This window comes from Pongo pygmaeus, chromosome 7, assembly GCF_028885625.2.
Source record: "Pongo pygmaeus isolate AG05252 chromosome 7, NHGRI_mPonPyg2-v2.0_pri, whole genome shotgun sequence".
NCBI classification, from domain to species: domain Eukaryota; kingdom Metazoa; phylum Chordata; class Mammalia; order Primates; family Hominidae; genus Pongo; species Pongo pygmaeus.
In genome coordinates this window covers 75,430,585-75,445,227 of record NC_072380.2, presented here as the reverse complement: position 1 = coordinate 75,445,227, position 14,643 = coordinate 75,430,585, and the positions used below count along the sequence as shown (strand labels likewise).

Sequence of the window (14,643 nt, the reverse complement as noted above, 5' to 3'; positions counted from 1 at the left end):
TGATATCAGGATTACAAATTTCAACTTCAGTAATTATTCGATTGGTCACAAAAGGGTATCATTCCACTGCCAACTCCTAGCAAGAGGCCATCAGAGTTATCAGCATGCATGCGATACACCCGGGACAGCTGGGGGAAGAGAAAAATGTGTTCTTTCTATTCCAGTAGAGTCTTGTGATTCCAAGGTTAAATTATTGAAGCAGTTTGGGAGGTACTTTTTAATATGATTTTCAAAAAGTTTTCTCCTCATTATCAACTCTTTAATAAACACTTCAAAGTTTCTGTGAGCTTCTCCATTGGGAAAAATATTAATTCATGAGCCTTCTTTCCAAACATACGCTCATTTCTCTCATTGGGATTCAAGAACTCAAGGAGGAAATGTTATGCAAGTGTCTGCATATAGAAAGACAAAGTTTTCCTTCCTCTTTTTTCTCATTTCTCCTACAAAGGCATTCCCTTCATGCCTAGCACATAACTTCCATCTTGCAGTATGATTCTGGCATGAGGTGCAGTCTCTCCAACTCAGCAAGGGTCTTTGACACAAGGTACTAATCTATCCTTCTCCTCTTCATTCCTGATCTATAAAAAATACCAAAAATAGCATTGACTAGGTGCTAGGCATCGTGAGAAGCACTTTCCAATGCATTCATTTCATTTAATCTTTACAGCTCTATCCCCATTTCCTAAAGAAGAAACCTAATCCTTGGAAATGTTCAGTGGCTGCCCCAAGGTAATACAGCTGGTAAATGATGAGATTTGAATGCATTTCTAAAGTTTGAAGAGAGAACCCATTCATTTAACTTCCACAACAATTCTGTAGTTTTTTATTCTGACAGAAAGGAACTAGCTGTGTTCATACCTTATAGAAGGATACCATTTGGATATGCATGGTGCCCTGAAAAAGAATGGCATTTTTTATATATACCTGTCTTGATATAGTTCACTTTGACTCTTGCTATAGAACTGCATGTGGGTGAAACTTTAAAGCAGATCACTGGCATACTAAACTTCATGTTAACACTCATACTACAAAAGAATTAAATAAGTGCAAGATTCAATTACACCATACTTTATTTCAGGGAGCTCAAATTACTACAGAAGAAGTCTATGTATTATTCTGCTAAAATCAGGATAAATACAGCGTGTAGGGGACCAGTAGGAAGATTAGCTCCATGCATTTAAGGACCCAGGTGGTCATGGGCTCTAACATCATGCAAGGTCATCGTAGTTGCAAACCTGCAGCCTGGAGCCCTGGAAAGAAAGAGTGGAGGACAGAAGGGGAGGGTTTGCTGGGTCAGGTGAAGAAGTGCCCTGAAAGAAAACAGAAAAGACTGGGTGAAGAGCTAGCCAGTTTCATTTACTTTAGGTATACAGAGTAATACAAAGTTGATGCAATAATTAAAATTTGAAGAATTAGTTATGGGTATTTGTAGGGCGTGCACTAAAATTTCATTTTCTTTTTGTTTAATGTGATTCTTTTTTACTGTCTCTCAAATTTACTAACTGTTGTTTAGTTTGTGTCTTGGTAAGTCCCTTTCAATCTTCTCTGGGAGAAAATGGGGTGGGGGGGCTATACTTACTTAATAAATATCCTGTGGGACGAAATAATAATAATGTTAATACCTGCTAATATTTGTATATCATATATTATGTGCCAAGTACTATAATACTATTCTAAGTATTTTACACATACTGACTTTTTTTTTTTTTTTTTTTTTTGAGATGGATTCTTGCTCTGTCACCCAGGCTGGAATGCAGTGGTACGATCTCGGCTCACTGCAACCTCCACCTCCTGGGTTCAAGCAATTCTCCTGCCTCAGCCTCCAGAGTAACTGGGATTACAGGCACCCGCCACCATGCCCAGCTAATTTTTGTACTTTTAGTAGAGACAGGGTTTCACCATGTTGGCCAGGATGGTCTCGATCTCTTGACCTCGTGATCCACCCTCCTCAGCCTCCCAAAGTGCTGGGATTACAGGCGTAAGCCACCACACCCAGCCCTGAACTATTTTTTTTTTTAACCAGGAGCACATGCACTTTATTCAATGCCATTGTAGAAAAGTGTGTGAGGATAAAGGGCTGATACAGGACTTGGCTCTGGGGGGCAGGGCAAGGAATGGAAGATGAAGTGCGTGGGATACAGGTCATGGGCAGAGCTCCTGGCCTGGATGATGCCTCCTGATCTATCAATAGACTTGGAAGATCAACACTGGGATGATGATGAGCAGAATGGTCATGACAATGTCCACGATCAGGGCCCAGATATTCAGGCACTTGGCGATGGAGGCATAGGCCTGGGCCCTGGTCAGGTCACCAACCATCTTCCTGCCCCTAGACTTCTTGGAGTACTCAAATTCTATGAAGCCCAGGCAGCCGGAGTTCATGAAGAGCGTGTTGAACAGTGACCAGTCGACATGGTCAGGCATGGAGGTCTCACTGTGGAAGTGGATCATGGTGGACATCAGGGGAGCAGGGTTTTGGGGCGCCCCCACCACAGCCACCTCATGCTCCTCCTTGAGCATCTCATAATTGCGGGGGTGGCCGCTGTTGGCAGGAGTGAAGAAGGTTTGGAAAATGTGGTTCATGGTGTCCAGGGAAGACCAGCTGTGGTCGGGTTGCTGGGATGGTTCTCAGTAGGCCCTCCCTCTCCCCAGTAGTTTCAATTTCTCCTGAACTATTAATTTAATGAAGAAGCCCTTTTCCTGTTATCAGTCAATGCAAAGGTAAACTTCAACCAAGCTTACCTACATAAACTGTTAAAACACAGATTGCAGGGCATCTTTTCCAGAGTTAATGATTCAGAAGGTCTGGAATGGGGCCAAGAATTTTGTTGCTCCAAGTGAAACTGTTGCCATTGATATAGATGAAGCAAAAAGATAGTCTGGAAAGGCATGATAAAACCCTAAAATATATTAACCCTTGGAGTCTTAGGGAAATGCAAGAGAACAGGTTGTAAGAGTGGGTACAATTCTGATTTTTATCGGAACCAAAGAAACAGTGTCACTGGATATTCATTAGAATATGGTTTCCAAAAGTCATGGAAGCAGACAAGTCTTCAGCAGAAATGATGTCATATTGAGTTAGTCCATTTCCATAGAGTAAAGAGATGCTCTGTTCTGCTAGTGAGCTTGGTGAGACTTCCAAACCCCTTCTGAAAAGAAAACATCATGGGTTTTAAGGCAGACTGATATTTAGAGCCACCTTAATATGGAAAAATGAGATAGCATACAGGAAGAGATCTCACAGGCCAGCAGTAAGGGATGTCGAGATAATCAAGAGAGATGGACCCTCTAAAAACAGGCTGGAGGAGCACACTCCCCAGCCAGCTGTCATAACCTACATGGCGTAGACAAAAGCAGAATAAGAACACTATCCCTCAACTCTGGACTGAGTCTGACTTTGTAATTTGAGGACAGGGCAGAACATGACAATGTGATGGATGCCCTATTCCTCTTCCTGCCTGTGTAATATTGCTTAGGATCTCTTTAGTGCCAGAGGCAATTTCAGGGGCTCTACAGAACATGATTGTATCTGGGGACTTTTAAGTTCCAACTGTGAGATTGGTTTATAGGACATTTTTCTAAAATGAATTGTTACATGTTTTGGTCTCTGCTCCTGATTCTCACTGCCTTTGCTAGATTGGCTATTTTAAAATCCTACTTTAACCATGAATGAGCAACATGATTCTTTCATGCAGGGAAAGAGATTGCTGTTGTTATATCCACAATTGATCTTTCCTATTTCTCTAAGATTGGGTTGGCTGAGAAAGGGATCACCTTCCTTGTCCTCTTCTTTCCTTCCACTTGAGAAGCAGTAAGAAGGATACCCAAGTGTCACTGACAGCCACAGGGCCTTATGTACTATGGGAGTTCAAACATGTACAATTCAATTTAGGAAAGGGAATTGCTCTCCAAGTATCATTAAGCCATTAAGCATTTTTTATTATAAAAGAGGAAAGGCAGGACATGAGCTGGGAGAGGGCAAAGAGGAATTAGTCCATCCTAGCAATTCTGCCAATATTAGTTCATTTAATCATTCAGCAAATCTTTATTAAAAATCTCTCCATACCACCACATGGCTGAACTCTGGAAGTAGATGGGAAAAACAGGTACACAGATCATCCTCTTGTATACATTATATTTCAGCAGGAAGACCAGATATTAAGCAGCTAAATTCATTATTAATTAATTGTGATAGCAATAAGGCCTGCGAAGCACCACTACAGCCCGGAGCTGGTCTGGTCATGGGATCAGGGAAAGCTTCCCTTGGTGAACTGACACAAGCAAGTACGAAAGATGAGTTGAGTTCTCTGATAAGAGGGTTTCAAATAGGGGAAAGACCGTTGGAAGGCTCAAAGGTGGGAGCACATGCTATACACTAGAGGAATTAGGAGAGGACTGCTGGAAAGCGGGTGAAGAGGACAGACCATTCAACAGGAGCTGGGGTGCCTGGACAGTCCGTGTGGGGCAATTGTTGCGATGACAACAAATGAATGTAAAACGTTCTCCAAGCATCAAGGACTTTGTCTAGAATAATGAAAGAGCCATCCGCCAATCCATCTTTTTGAATCCAAAGCATCTAGGGTACAGCTCAGCAGAAGAAGGTGCTCAATGAATGTAGGTTGAATAATGAATAAATTAATCAAAAATGTAAGCATGTGTATAAAATCTATCCTTCACACATTGGAGTTGGCTTTGGTCCATTTGCTGCAATATTTCAAAATTATATAAGTATCTGAGTTCCTTGAATTTGAAAAGACAACCCAAAATAATTACTGTATTCTGAACCACTATGCTCTTAAATTAATTCCTATTGCAGCATGTGCACTCTCGTCCAGCCTTTTTAGTTTTCTGTCCAAATAAAATTAGGAGTGTTTTCAAAAGACATATTGGAGCATTAATATCATATCAAATACTTGAAAATTTCATTAACAAGATCCAGAAGAGATCACAGTATCGGAAGCACCTTGAAACAATATAGACAATGAAATGAAAGACCTTCTCCCTACAACATTCTTTTACTCTTCACACGTTTTTCTCTTCCATTGCCATCTCTGAAAGCATTAGGCCAAAACTTGAGAAATTAAAATAACTTTTTAGACAGTTGATGCCTTTTCATTCATTCAAATTGCATTCACATTTTTATTCATCTGTTCATATCTACTGAGTTGCTACCATATATGGAGCACTGTGCTAAATGCTGGAGATGCAAAGATGAAGGTAACGTGTTCTTTACTGTCGAGAGCATTAGGAGAAGTACATAGACGATAAGTGTTAACATGTTTCAGGTAGAGAAGCTGGCGTTGGGGACGGTGGAAACACCAAAGAAGGAACAGGCAGTTCTATCTTGGGCGGAGCTGTGGGGAACCTGCTGCGTGGAGGAATGTTCAGGCAGGAAAGGCTCACAGAAGAGCTGACATCTTTCTGAGTCTTGAAAGGCTCACAGAAGAGCTGACATCTTTCTGAGTCTCGAAAGTGTCCACTAAACAAACAAGGGACAGAGAGAGGTAGCATTCCAGGCAGAGGAAACAACAAGAGCAAAAGCATAGAGATGTGAGATAGCTTGTGAAGTTCAAAGAGCTGCACATGGTTTGGTAGAGAGGATCACAAGATTCAAGGTAAAATAGGAACGAGTTTGGTCATGGACATATATCAGTGAAAGGGCAGCTATTGAAGGACCCTAAGCAGGGGAATGATAAAGCAAGCCAAGAATTTTATCTCAAAAAAAAAAAAAAAGCCGATAACAGTGTAAAAAACTAGTTAGAAGGGATTTAAGACTAGAGGCAATTTTCTAGTTGGAAGTAGAATGTTTATGAAGGTAGAACTGATAGGATTAGGATGGCTTCCTGAAAACTCATGTTTAAAATAAGAGGATAGTTATGCACTTTTTCTTTTTCTTTCTTTTTTTTTTTTTTTTGTTTGTTTGTTTGAGACAGAGTCTTGCTCTGACGCCCAGGCTGGAGTGCAGTGGCGCGATCTCTGCTCACTGCAAGCTCCACCTCCAGCGTTCACACCATTCTCCTGCCTCAGCCTCCTGAGTAGCTGGGACTACAGGCGCCCGCCACCACACCTGGCTAATTTTTTTTTTTTTTTTTAGTAGAGACGGTGTTTCACCGTGTTAGCCAGGATGGTCTCCATCTCCTGACCTCGTGATCCGCCCACCTCAGCCTCCCAAAGTGCTGGGATCACAGGTGTGAGCCACCGCACCCGGACTTTATTTTTCTATTAACATATCAGTACCTTTGTACAAAATTATACAAAGCTAGAGTTGGTTTGAGCTACACGGCACTTAACCCAGTGCCCTAAGTTTGCCGAGGAACTGAGACCCAGAGAAAGTAAGAGCTGCAGAGCTAAGCAGGACAGAGCACCCCCAGGTGTCCTCAGTCTAGTTCATTACTTTTCTCCCTTCATCCTTCCCCAATTTACTAATCAATTAATGTTCAGCTATCAAATAGTACCACTAGGATGCTACTTCAAGGAACTAAGACAAAATTATTTATAATAGAAATCACTTAATTTTATATTTTTTGCATTTGTATGTTTACATATTACATTGTGCCTGCCTAAAACTATTTAAAAACGAGAATAAAAACTGCTGACACAGCTACCGTATGTGAGATGCAGAGAACTATGACAATTATGAAAGAAAACAATCATTAACATTTATAACTCTAATTCACGTTCATCTTTAGTTTCCTCAGTGTGGTCATTCCAAGGGAGTCTTTTACTCTTTGAAAATTATAGGCCTATGTTTGCAACCTAGTTCTGCCACTTGTTAGCTGGGTGATCTTTGTCAAGTCACTTAACCTCTCTATGCTTCAGTAAAATCGTTGTAATAATAAAATCTATCTGATGAGGTTGTGGAAGCCTTAAATGAGTGAATGCACTAAACTAGGTTCAGCACGTAGTTAAGTACTATATAGTGCTAACAATATATATCCAAAATGGTTCAACTAGCCATGGGGTAATGTGAAATGGGATGCTAAAATTGACAAGGCCAAACTTTTATTATATGTCACCAAAGAGATTTATCTATAGTTGTTTGCAACCTTCCACGAGTCTGTTAGGTTGCTTCACATGATCAAGTTAGATTTGGATGAGGTGATTCTCCTACTCACCTTTCTTGCAATTATTTTCTTCTGGCTTTCTGACTTTTCAAGTATTATCTTTTCTCATTAAAAAAAAAATGATGTTCTATCATGGCACTAAACTTAATGAAAACATCACAAACCCTGTGGAATGTTTGCCAGGGATGCAGTTGAAGTTCTCAAAATAATGAGAAACCCATTCCTGCATTTCTTGATCCTGTAGTCAAATGCTAATTTTTAGTCTTCTAACAATAGGTACCCACTCATTCAAGAATAAATGCTACTAGGGACATAGTATGTGGGGAACATTCCGTTAGGTGCTAGCAATGTAGAGACACTACCAATACTCAAGGGAATCACCATGATACAGGGGGGTTATTCACTGAACCTTATCCACAGAGAATGAAACCAACCTGGCCCTCTTGGAGCATCAGGTCTAGTGAGGGAGACAGATGATAAACAGGGAAACAAAGAAGCACACAAGTACAACCTGGGAAGAGGTTTGTGAAGGTAAAGAACAGGTTAAAATTATGCTACCACTCCCCACCCAAGGGAGAAAGTCTGTATAGATAGTGTGAGCATTACCAAACTGAACATGGGTCTGCTCACCCAGCACAGTAAAGCCAAACACTGACACTGAGGTTTGCAGCAAGAGAAAAAAGGACATTTATTCTCATGGTGCCAAGCAAGCAAGAAAGGCAGCTCACACTTAAGACCCAACCTCCTTGATGGCTTACAGGCGAGGGCTTTTAAAGACAGGGGTACATTTCAGGGAAGCAGAAGTTATACAGGCAAAATTGCAAATTAATGTATGAAGGTCACACATTGGTTTGGCACAAAAAAGCAGGATATCTTGAAATGGGGGCTTACAGGTCATTGGTGGATTCAGAGATTCTTTGATTTGCAATTGGTTAAGGAAGAAAAGATTTGTCTAAAAACTTGGGGTCAACAGAGGGAAGGTTACAGTTTGGCCTGTGGATGTCACTTCCTCCAGGCCTCTCAGGAAGAAATTTAGAGCAAAGAACAGAGGTCAGAGTTTAGTCCACAGTTTCCCCTTATCTGAGGTCTACATGACAGTAGTTGGCATTTTCCAAGTGGTGGGGGTCTGGGTTTCTAAAAAATAATTGAGTTACACATGTCAAGATGTTATCTTTAGTTTGTATAGAGAACCAAACATCTTGTGATTTTAATTTACTTGGGTGGCTATTGTTTAAGCTATTATTATCCTCTTGCTTATCACATTGGTTATTTACTTCTCAAAGCTATTCAGGTGCCTTCAATTCTCCTCGAAATACTCAAGTCTTTTTTAACTTATTTTTATGCTTGGGAGGCCCAGCAGACCCCTAAAAGGGGTCCCTACTCTATTTCATGAGCAGGGAAAGCCACAATGGGAAAGTAATGACTGGGCTGAGACCAGTTCAGAAGCGGGGGAAAAGGTCATCCAAAGAACAGGGGAAAAAATGGTCAAAGCAAAGGGAAGAGGATGAGTGAAGGTCCTGTGATGGGGAAATACTTAACTGTGTCCAATAGCAGAAAGTAGCCCAGTGTGGCTGAAACAAAGGTAGGATGTACCAGGTGAGAACACAGAGGAGAGTAGGAGCAGTAACATGTACATTACAAGCCACAGCCAAGAGTATGTATGTGTGTTATTCTTAATACAATGGAAGATTATTAAAGGATTTTAAGAAGTGATGTGCAGTCTACATTTTTTTAAGTTTCTCCTAGACTCTTGTGTTGGGAATGGGTTGGAAGGCAGAGCAGTATTGTAGAGTTTGGGGAAGAGGATAGACCACGAGGCAGTCCATCCTATAGCGCCCTCTACAGGTCACTAGGAAGTGGCTTACCTCAGAGAGAAGTGGAGGAATTCTGATCCATTTGGAAGCAGAATGTAAGGTTTTCCTGCTGAATTCGAGCTGTAGAATGAGGAAAAGGGAAGAATCAAGGATGAGGCTCATGTTGAGTGAATAGAGGTGAACGTCTGGGGAGGAACTTTTCTCCTGAGGGAAAATCTGTTCACTTTTTATTAGTCTTACACGGAGAGACCTTGCTATAATTATCTTACAGTAAATTAAATTCTAATAGAGTCACATATCAGTAATCTGGAAGACTGTTTTATGAGCTTCCTTGATACACACTGAATTAAACGCAGGGGAGACTTGCAGTCATCCCTAGATCACTTTCCTCTCTGGACAACAGGCATCTAGTAATAAATGTACTTGGGAGAGTAACCCTGGGAGTTAATAATATCCCAAAGAAGTTTTGCCTCTTCTCCTCCCACTTCCAGCTTTGCTTGGAATGAGCACAGAGGGCACAGGAATGCAGTTGAATCCTTAATGAATCTGGCCATAGAACATGAAATGGGCAACCATCTTAGAATACCATATTACACTGAAATTGTGGTGTATTTTAGTAGTTTATGTGGCCCCCACATTATTAATGCGACTGACACAAAGTGAAAGGGGAAGCCGAGAGTCAAATACTCCCCAGATGAATAGCCAAGGTCACTCATGGTATTTCAAATTCCTCTTGCAAATGACTGATTCAGGGATATGCACATGATTCAATCCTAGTCGTCAATTCAAAGTGAAGGAAAATCTGTTTGAGGGCATTTAGGAATGTGTTTCTGTGTTCTAACACAGAAACACAAGGAGAGACAGTTCTTTCTTTGTCCCCTGGACTTTGTTATATCTGAAACTGCTGTAGCCACCTTGCTCACAGCCTAAGAAGGAAGCCAATACACAGAGGTAGACAGAATCAAGAGAAGGCACGTGATAGAACAGGAGCCTCTCTCCTTCCCCTGGAGGCAGCCCTGTTCCTCAACTTTGTGTCACACGATATAATAAACTGTCGTATTGATAAGCCAGTTTGAGTATGGGTTTTCTCTTGCTGAAACTAAATATATCCTTACTGACAAAGGTAAGTCCCATGACTTAAGGAAATGATAAAATTACTGTACGCTCAAATCCATGAAAAACAAAATGCTCTTGAAGGTTCTACCCTATTTTTAAATATTATACATACCCATTTTGTGAGAAATATGTATATTCTCTCAAGAATTTATAAATATGATCAAGATATTTAGAATAAGTTTACTAACAAGAAATATGTCAATTGTTACAATACTTTTCAATAATGTTTTCTATGGAATTGTAGAATAGTTTTTAAAGAGAAGTAAGTGGAGGAAATCCACAAGTTTCAGTTGTAAAAAAAAAACGTGAAAATATAAAAGTAAGAACAAATTGAAAACTATCCTTTAGTAAATAACCCCTGAAAAAGAGAAAAATAAAAGAATCTATGGTAAAGGTGGTTTTCTTTCTCTCTCTCCTGTCTCTTGATTTATGAGCTACTAAGTCAGATGAAAAGTAGAAACAGTACTATTGAAGTTAAGAGGAGAAAATTATTCGGAGGACACCTCTGAAGTTGTAAACAGCAGGGAATTGTTTGAGCATCAAAAATGTCTTTGGATGGCAGGTTATGAAGAGAAAGGACTTTGTGGGCCTTGTGGTCCCCAAATCCTGAAACAAGCAAGCCACTAGAGCAAGGAGAGATTAAGATGGATCACAAGATGAACAGAAGATATTAAAAAAAATATTTCTTGTGAAAGTGAACACTGGGGTCCTGAGAACAGAGAATGACCTAGATCAGAAATATCAATATCCTCAATGGAAGAAGAATGCAACTTTGTTTACACTGCTGCAAGTCACAGCACCTCCTAAACCCCACGCCTCACTAGCTACCTCTTCATGAGGAAATTTTAGCTTGAGTTGCGCAGCGTCGTCATTATAGGATTTTGGTCATGATGAGTTAGTCTATTTTTCCAGTCATTCAAAAACTGTCAGGATAGGTCTAAAAATTATAGCAGAATATTTTTGAAATAACTAACCTCTTAAAAACATAAAATCTTCCAAAATTTTCATCTTCTAGGTAGTGAGTAGGCCCGTGTTGTTTTCTTCTTGAGATTAAAAGTTTTTTTCAGTTTATTCCTTTATTACATACGATTTGTATTAACTGCAATTTATTCTATTGGCAAATTTTCCACTAAACTCAGTCAAATGGACTCACATGAGTGCTCACTTATGTCTAAATATACATGGAGATGTCGTTTATTATAGCCTGAAATCTGAATAGACTAATCTAGAAAATAGAGATATCTAATCTCTTAATCTAACTTTACAAAATTCCCCGTTATAAAATCCCTGTAAATGCTGAGCTTCTAAGATAAATTTTTATAAAATTACTAATTTATAAGCACTGATTTATATAACATGCCACTACTCTCTCTCAACTACATCCACTTCAACATAGTACAAGTCCTCTTACGATGTATGTGTTTGTATAATAAAACTTTCATTACCTATGCAATTGATTTTTGCCCTTTAAAAATGTTTAAACACATTTTAATTTTTTCCCATGGTAAAAAGGTAACTGTAAATATGGCCAAATAACCTAGGCCTTGAGAAATGTACCATTGTCAGAGTATTTTGGTTTTTTCTTTGAAGTGATGGCAAGACAGTGCCCTGTTGTGATACGGCTCTCTCCAGAAAAAAAAAAGTGGTGCCAATTAATATGCCAAGTAGTTGTTCTCAGAGCTGGGTATGAGACAAGACTTTGACCAGGACCTCCTTCCTTTTTCTGGAAGGACATCTTGTTTCCAGTGAGAGGCACGATGTAGCCCCAACCTCTGGAAGGATATGAGGAGTCTGTACTGTTGACCAGAGTTGGAAGTGGCAGTGGCAGTCGTGCAAAGAAATGGGGTTGGTGGGGAGGCCACCACCTAGAATAGCAGTCAAGTCCTATAGCTTCCTAGAGGCATGGTAACAGCCAGGACACTGACCCTTTGCACCTAAGATAGGAAGCATTCCGTGGCAAGCTAGCAGGGTATCCAATAGCATCACAGGGAGGCCCACTGTGCTCAACAGAACACAGGCCCACCATGGTCTTAGCAGCAGAGGAAGCAGTGTGGCAACAGAATGGGAAAGCCAGAGCAGAAGCTACCAGCATGTGTGTTAGGGAAGCCCTGTGAGGCACCCCCTGTGAGGACACCTGTGCTGTGAGGCCTCTCTCTGCGAGGACAGCTGTGAGGACACTGTGTGGTTTCCCTGTGAGGACACCTGTGAGGCTGCCTCTGTGAGCACATCTGTGAGGCCTCCCCTGTGAGAATCTTCCTGAGGCCACCCTCTGTGAGGAAACTCACAGAAATATTGGCAAACACATTGAAGGACACCCATTTATTTTAAATGAGCTAGAATGGGATTGTGTATATGGATCCAGGGCCTTTTACTTGCCTTTCTCCTTTTCTGAAATGTTCTTCCAGACAAGAAAACAGCTCCCTTTCTCACCTGTTTTGAATACAATATCACTTTATCAGGAAGTATGACCTGACCACCCTTCTTAACATGGTAACACACACATACACACACACACACATACACATATACACAGATCTAGTACCACCATTTTAATTTTTCTAATGCACTATTATTTTACATATCTGACATATTCAATAATATTTTTATTATTTGACACTTTCCACTGGAAGCTCTGCAAGGTAGATATTTATGCCTGTTTAGTTTACAATTTTATTCCTAGCACTTTGAGTAGAGTTTGGCACATAATAAACATTCAATGATTATTTGTTGAGTAAGTAAAAAACTCTACCCCACATCACGGCCCATGCCTCACAGTTTTTTTTGTCCTTCTCCCCTTCCCTGACTTGGTCTGGCCGCTCCAATAGTCATGTCTTGAGACTTGTCATGACCCATCATCAGATGTCCCATGCCCACATCTCTCTCCTCTCTTGCCTCTTCAACTTCTCCCACCATTCTGCAGACTTATCAAGACTCCTTTACCATCTTCAAATCATCAACCGTATCCTTCAAACCCACTTTTTACTCCTGTAGGCTTAGATTCCACAAGATATTTTTTCAATGACATTTCTCAATGATCTATATTTTAGTTGTCTTCTCCTGCTAGACTCCAGCACTGAGTGACTCAGCTATTCACTTCTCTGTGACTTCACCTGTTGCTGAAGAGAGTTACACAAGACAGCAGATTATGAATGACTTGAATCCTGTGGCCAACTCACTTAAGTCCTCAAAATTCCCCCTTGTATTTCTTCACTTTCATTAGACACCTCTCCTGCTAGTTTACAGAGAAAATAGAAGCCATCAGATGAGAACTCCTTTACCTTTTCAATAACGAACATATAAGCTTACCCACATTGCATACATTCTATCAGCTTTCTTACCAACTTGAATCCCATTCTTACTTTCTAAGGAATGTACACCATCAACTATCCTTTGTATGTTCATCTTTTTCCTATGATCTTGTATCAGTTTTCTAGTGCTGCCAGAACAAAGTACCACAGACTGGGTGGCTTAAACAACTGAAAGTCATTGTCTCACAGTTCTGGAGGCTCAAGTCTGAAATCAAAGTTGTTGGCAAGATTAGTTGTTTCTTAGGGTTGTGAAAATGAATACATTCCATGCCTCTCACCTAGCTGCTTATGGAATGCTGACAATCTCTGGTATTCCTTGGATTGTAAAAACATCACCCCAATCTCTGCCTTCATCTTCACGTGGCATTCTCCACAGAAGCATCTCTGCGTCCACATTTCAGCTTTTTAGAAGAATACCAGTCATACTGGATTAGAACCCAACCAAAGCCAGTATGACCTCATCTTAATTAATTATACTTACAATGACCCTATTTCCAAATAAAGTCACATTCTGAGGTACTGGAGGTTAGGACTTTAATGTATGAGTATAGGGAGACTAATTCAACCTGTAACAGATCTGTAACCTCCCTATTGGCTTTTACTAATGCTCAAAACTCTCCCCTGAAAAAGGTTAGTAAAGCTCACATTTCTTTCTAGATCTCTTGCGTCGGTCTCTATTCACTCTTTAACAGTAATTTTTTAAATTGTTTTCTTTACCTGATGTCTCTATTTTTTGTTTCCCATTCTCTTCTTGATCTACTTCAAATAACTTTCTGACAGCTCCCACAAAGGTCAACAGTGGCCTCCTGCTGAAAAACACAGTGTTTATTATAGACCTTCACTTCTTTGGCCCCTTAGAAGCACTTGGCAACATCAAGCATGCCCATCTTCTTGAAATATTCTCTTCTACTGGGGACAGTGTTACCATTGATTCACTTTTATCTTTCTACTCACTCTTTCATTTTCTTTGCAAACTAATCATCATCTGTGCAGCCTATAAGCAAGTCTACAATCCTTGTTCCTAAATCCTCTCTGTTTTGCATGCTACACTCCCCTCCCAGGGTATCCTGCATGCCTATGGACTCAATTACCACTCAGAAGTTGGTATCTCCAGCTCTCGTCTCTCCTCTCACTGTCAGACCTATGAATCCTATTCCCCATTGGCTTCTTATTGAAGGTTCTATACTTTCCTGAACCTCACATTGCTAAAATTAAACACAAAATCCTTACTCCATCGCCACCACTAATAGAGCAGTCCTCCTCGTGTGTTCCTGACTATAATAGGTTGAAGTATAATGCAGACTTGACTGGAGGACCATATGCCAAAGTTTTTACATCTTC

At 40.3% G+C, this 14,643-nt stretch overlaps 1 protein-coding gene and 1 long non-coding RNA gene across 2 annotated transcripts in view; both read right to left on the bottom strand.

Annotated features, from left to right (window-relative positions):
• Window positions 1-1,068: 1,068 nt before the first annotated feature.
• Window positions 1,069-14,643, bottom strand: part of LOC134740113 (uncharacterized) — an 88,195-nt gene continuing 74,620 nt past the window's right edge. The window contains exons 3-4 of the long non-coding RNA XR_010127348.1: window positions 8,930-8,998; window positions 1,069-1,310 (exon numbers count right to left, since the gene is read on the bottom strand). This is a non-coding gene — a long non-coding RNA (uncharacterized LOC134740113). The remainder of the gene's footprint in view (window positions 1,311-8,929; window positions 8,999-14,643) is intronic.
• LOC129042084 (interferon-induced transmembrane protein 3-like) lies at window positions 2,185-2,583 on the bottom strand. The gene has a single exon (XM_054497675.1). It carries the CDS (start codon window positions 2,581-2,583, stop codon window positions 2,185-2,187), a length of 399 nt encoding a protein of 132 aa, XP_054353650.1.

What these genes read in the sequence shown, in the direction of transcription:
- LOC129042084 (XM_054497675.1), bottom strand. Translation starts at nt 2,583, where the DNA reads ATGAACCACATTTTCCAAACCTTCTTCACTCCTGCCAACAGCGGCCAC.